Consider the following 2,957-nt stretch of genomic DNA (forward strand, 5'->3'; position numbering starts at 1 on the left):
GGATCTGTTGAGTCGGAATGTGCTAATCAGTGTCACTCTTCTTGTTCACATGTGTTTGCTAATTGCTCTTCACTCTCTGTCTGTTTAATTCATCGCTGTATTCGATCTCTGACCTCAGATCTCGAGTCAGTGTAGATTTTAGTATAAGCATTTGGGTGGTGGATCATTCTCAGCACTGCAGTAACACTGACGTGGTGGTGGTGTGTTAGTGTGTGTTGTGCTGGTCTGAGTGGATCAGACACAGCAGTGCTGCTGGAGTTTTTAAACACCTCAGTGTCACTGCTGGACTGAGAGTAGTCCACCAACCAAAAATATCCAGCCAACAGTGTCCTGTGGGCAGCGTCCTGTGACCACTGATGAAGGACTAGAGGATGACCAAAACAAACTGTGCAGCAGCAGATGAGCTATCGTCTCTGACTTTACATCTACAAGGTGGACTGACAAGGTAGGAGTGTCTAATAGAGTGGACAGTGAGTGGACACAGTGTTTAAAAACTCCAGCAGCACTGCTGTGTCTGATCCACTCAGACCAGCGCAACACACACTAACACACCACCACCACGTCAGTGTCACTGCAGTGCTGAGAATGATCTACCACCTAAATAACACCTGCTCTGTGAGGGTCCATGGGGGTCCTGACCACTGAAGAACAGGGTAAAAGAGGGCTAACAAAGTATGCAGAGAAAATGGACAATGAGTGTAGAAACGAGGAGGTGGTCATAATGTTATGCCTAATTGGTGTATATCTATATAGACAGTACCATCGGCATTAATATGGAGTTGCCCCCAGAAGACCCAGATTCGTCCATCAGACTGCCAGATAGTGAAGCATGTTCCAGAGAACACATTTCCAGTGTCCAGTGGTGGCTTTACACCGTTCCAGCCGACGCTTGGCATTGAGCATAGTGATCTCAGGCCTGTGTGCAGCTGGTCGGCCATTTAAACCCATTTCTCCCGACACACAGTTCTTGTGTAGTTCGATTCCTCTCGTGACTGTAGTAGATGCTCATGTTCAAGGCCTGTATCAAAGAATGGGTTTATGAATGTTGCTGTTGCACATAATATCAGTATGTCCAAGTCTAGACGTGGTAAGCTGTGCAAAATATGCTGTTAAAAAACTAACGTCAATACGTTTGTTCTTGTTTCCTCTGACTGCAGGTGTTTGAGAAGCTGAAGGACCACATGCTGATCCCCGTCTCCAACGCGGAGAAGGGAAAGGTGGACGGAGCGCTGACCTGCTGCTCTGTTCTCATCAACAAGCCAGACAAGGTCTGAGGGGCCTTACGGAGTGCGCACTTCAGCCCTCCTCCAATACTCTTACACAGCACCCTCTCTTCTCTTCCTGCCTTTTTCAAAGCGTGGCTCAAAATAAAGGCAAGAAGTGAAGGAACCAAGACGGCTGTTCTGACTGGACTCGTTTGACCTGAATGCTAATATTCAAATGCCTAAGGCTTTTGCCAAAAGATAAGCTTGTTAAATAGGAAGGAAGGTAAAGGGGGTTCCTATTGAACAGACTTAACTTATGGCTTAAATTTTAATACGTTTGCAAATTTTCTAATCTCTTTTCAATGAACACTACCACAGATAATTCGAAAACTTGGTGGCAAAATGGATTTTCCCAGGTAAAAGTGGCCAGATGAAGTGAGCATTAGTGTCAGTGAGACCCAGCTTCGGAATTAGCCTAATGTCCTCCCATCATCTAGCCCAGGTCTTCAAATCTGGACCTTGAATCCAGTTTCTAGTCCTGGATTTTGTAATCACTGGTAGTTAATTGAACTGTTGATGTGGCTGATTGGCCACCAGCAATTACAAAATCAAGTAAACTGGATTAAGGATCTGGAGTTAAAGACCTGTTATCTTTCCTGACGGTTCATAACCACCCTGGTCCTGTATTACCAATGAACAGTAGTATATTCACTGCTTTAACACACCATCAGCTCAGGAAGGGCTTGTTAATGAGCTGTTTAATTAAATCAGGTTTTTTTAAGACGGAAAAACACCTAAAAATGCAGGACAGAGGTTCACCAGGACCTGGGTTGGGAACCAATGATGTAACCCAGTCTATGGCTCACAGATTGTGAGGATCCCTCAGCCAGTTCTTCGTTCCTGAGGGAGGTAGTCACGGTCTGGTGCAAGTAAAAATGGACTGGCTGCAGGTTTTGATGACCTGAGTTTGGATCCAAACAGATACACATACCAGACCGTGAACTAAGAGTATTGGAATAGGGCCTTTATCAGGGTTCTCCAATTCCATTCCTCTAGAGCCTTGCACTCCATGTTAAAGTGTCTTCATTGTTCTTATTCAACTCGTTTCCAAACCCTGAATTAGCTAATTTAGGTGTGGGTTGATGTGGCCTTCCTGGACTGGAATTAGCAAACCCTGCCGTAGATTTAGTGATGTGTGAATGAAGTGAGATTGCGAACCTTATAATCAATGTTTACAATCCTTCGAAACAGCCACTAGAAGACCCTGTCACTGTACGGAGAACGTAGCGTTTGATATTGTTTTGTATTTTAAACCTACACGAAAGTATAAGTAGCCATTCAAATCAAAGAGACCAGAATAAAAGACCTCTCAAACTCTGCCAGCTAACGCTGTATATCCTCTATATCTGTAATTATACATTTTTTTCTTGAATTTTTTTCCATCATGAAAAAATCAGTGACACCTTCTTAATGAGTAAATAAATTAACATACGCAGTACTTGATAAAGGGCAAAATGGTTAGACGCTCTGCTGTAATGATGTGGGTATATGCTAACTCTTTCTACACAGCCAGACCAGGAGCTCATTACTGATCTAAGTCCTCCTCCCACCCTGAACTGCAAACGTGCTTTGATTTGGAATCTGTTCTGGTGGTCTCAGAGATGTCTCGCAGTGGGCTGTGCTGGTGGTCAGGCTGTAGACTCTTTTAGCTGGAAGTGTCATTTGCCAAGCTCTGTTTAGGAAGTGTCATTT

The 2,957-nt window shown here is 44.1% G+C and overlaps 1 protein-coding gene across 2 annotated transcripts in view; it reads left to right on the forward strand.

The window, feature by feature from the left end:
• Nucleotides 1–2,584, forward strand: part of ddah1 (dimethylarginine dimethylaminohydrolase 1) — an 89,713-nt gene extending 87,129 nt beyond the window's left edge. For both annotated transcript variants that reach the window (XM_036592399.1, XM_036592400.1), the window contains exon 6: nucleotides 1,158–2,584. In XM_036592399.1, coding sequence (XP_036448292.1) covers nucleotides 1,158–1,274 — 117 coding nt within the window. In that variant the 3' untranslated portion in view covers nucleotides 1,275–2,584. The remainder of the gene's footprint in view (nucleotides 1–1,157) is intronic.
• Nucleotides 2,585–2,957: the final 373 nt, after the last annotated feature.

The sequence above is a fragment of the Colossoma macropomum genome, unplaced genomic scaffold, assembly GCF_904425465.1.
Source record: "Colossoma macropomum unplaced genomic scaffold, Colossoma_macropomum, whole genome shotgun sequence".
In the NCBI taxonomy this organism is placed as follows: Eukaryota; Metazoa; Chordata; class Actinopteri; order Characiformes; family Serrasalmidae; genus Colossoma; species Colossoma macropomum.